The 247-nt window shown below is 44.9% G+C and overlaps 1 protein-coding gene across 1 annotated transcript in view; it reads left to right on the top strand.

Moving 5' to 3' along the window:
* Positions 1-84: 84 nt before the first annotated feature.
* LOC103778177 (coiled-coil domain-containing protein 85C-like) overlaps positions 85-247 on the top strand; it is a gene marked incomplete at its 3' end in the record, with an annotated part of 558 nt that continues 395 nt past the window's right edge. The window contains exon 1 of the mRNA XM_008945752.1: positions 85-247. This exon is cut by the window's right edge and continues 395 nt beyond it. Within this exon, the coding sequence (XP_008944000.1) occupies positions 85-247 (163 nt within the window).

Below are 247 nucleotides of genomic sequence, written 5' to 3' on the forward strand. Positions count from 1 at the left end.
CCAGGAAATCAGGCGAACAAAATAATCTGAATAACCTGAACCATTTGTTACCGTGTGAGAGCAAACGCTGCCTAGGCGCAGACGATGATGGCAAAAAATTCCCATGAAGGGTCTAAAGAAGACCTGAGCAAAATTTCGGAAGAGGAGATGCTGAGGTGGAGCAAGGAAGAGCTGGTGAAAAGACTGAGGAAAGTGGAGAATGAAAAGATGAACTTAATGGTGGAACACGGCAACTTAATGAAGGACG

This window comes from Merops nubicus, unplaced genomic scaffold, assembly GCF_000691845.1.
Source record: "Merops nubicus isolate BGI_N331 unplaced genomic scaffold, ASM69184v1 scaffold32238, whole genome shotgun sequence".
Lineage (NCBI taxonomy): Eukaryota > Metazoa > Chordata > Aves > Coraciiformes > Meropidae > Merops > Merops nubicus.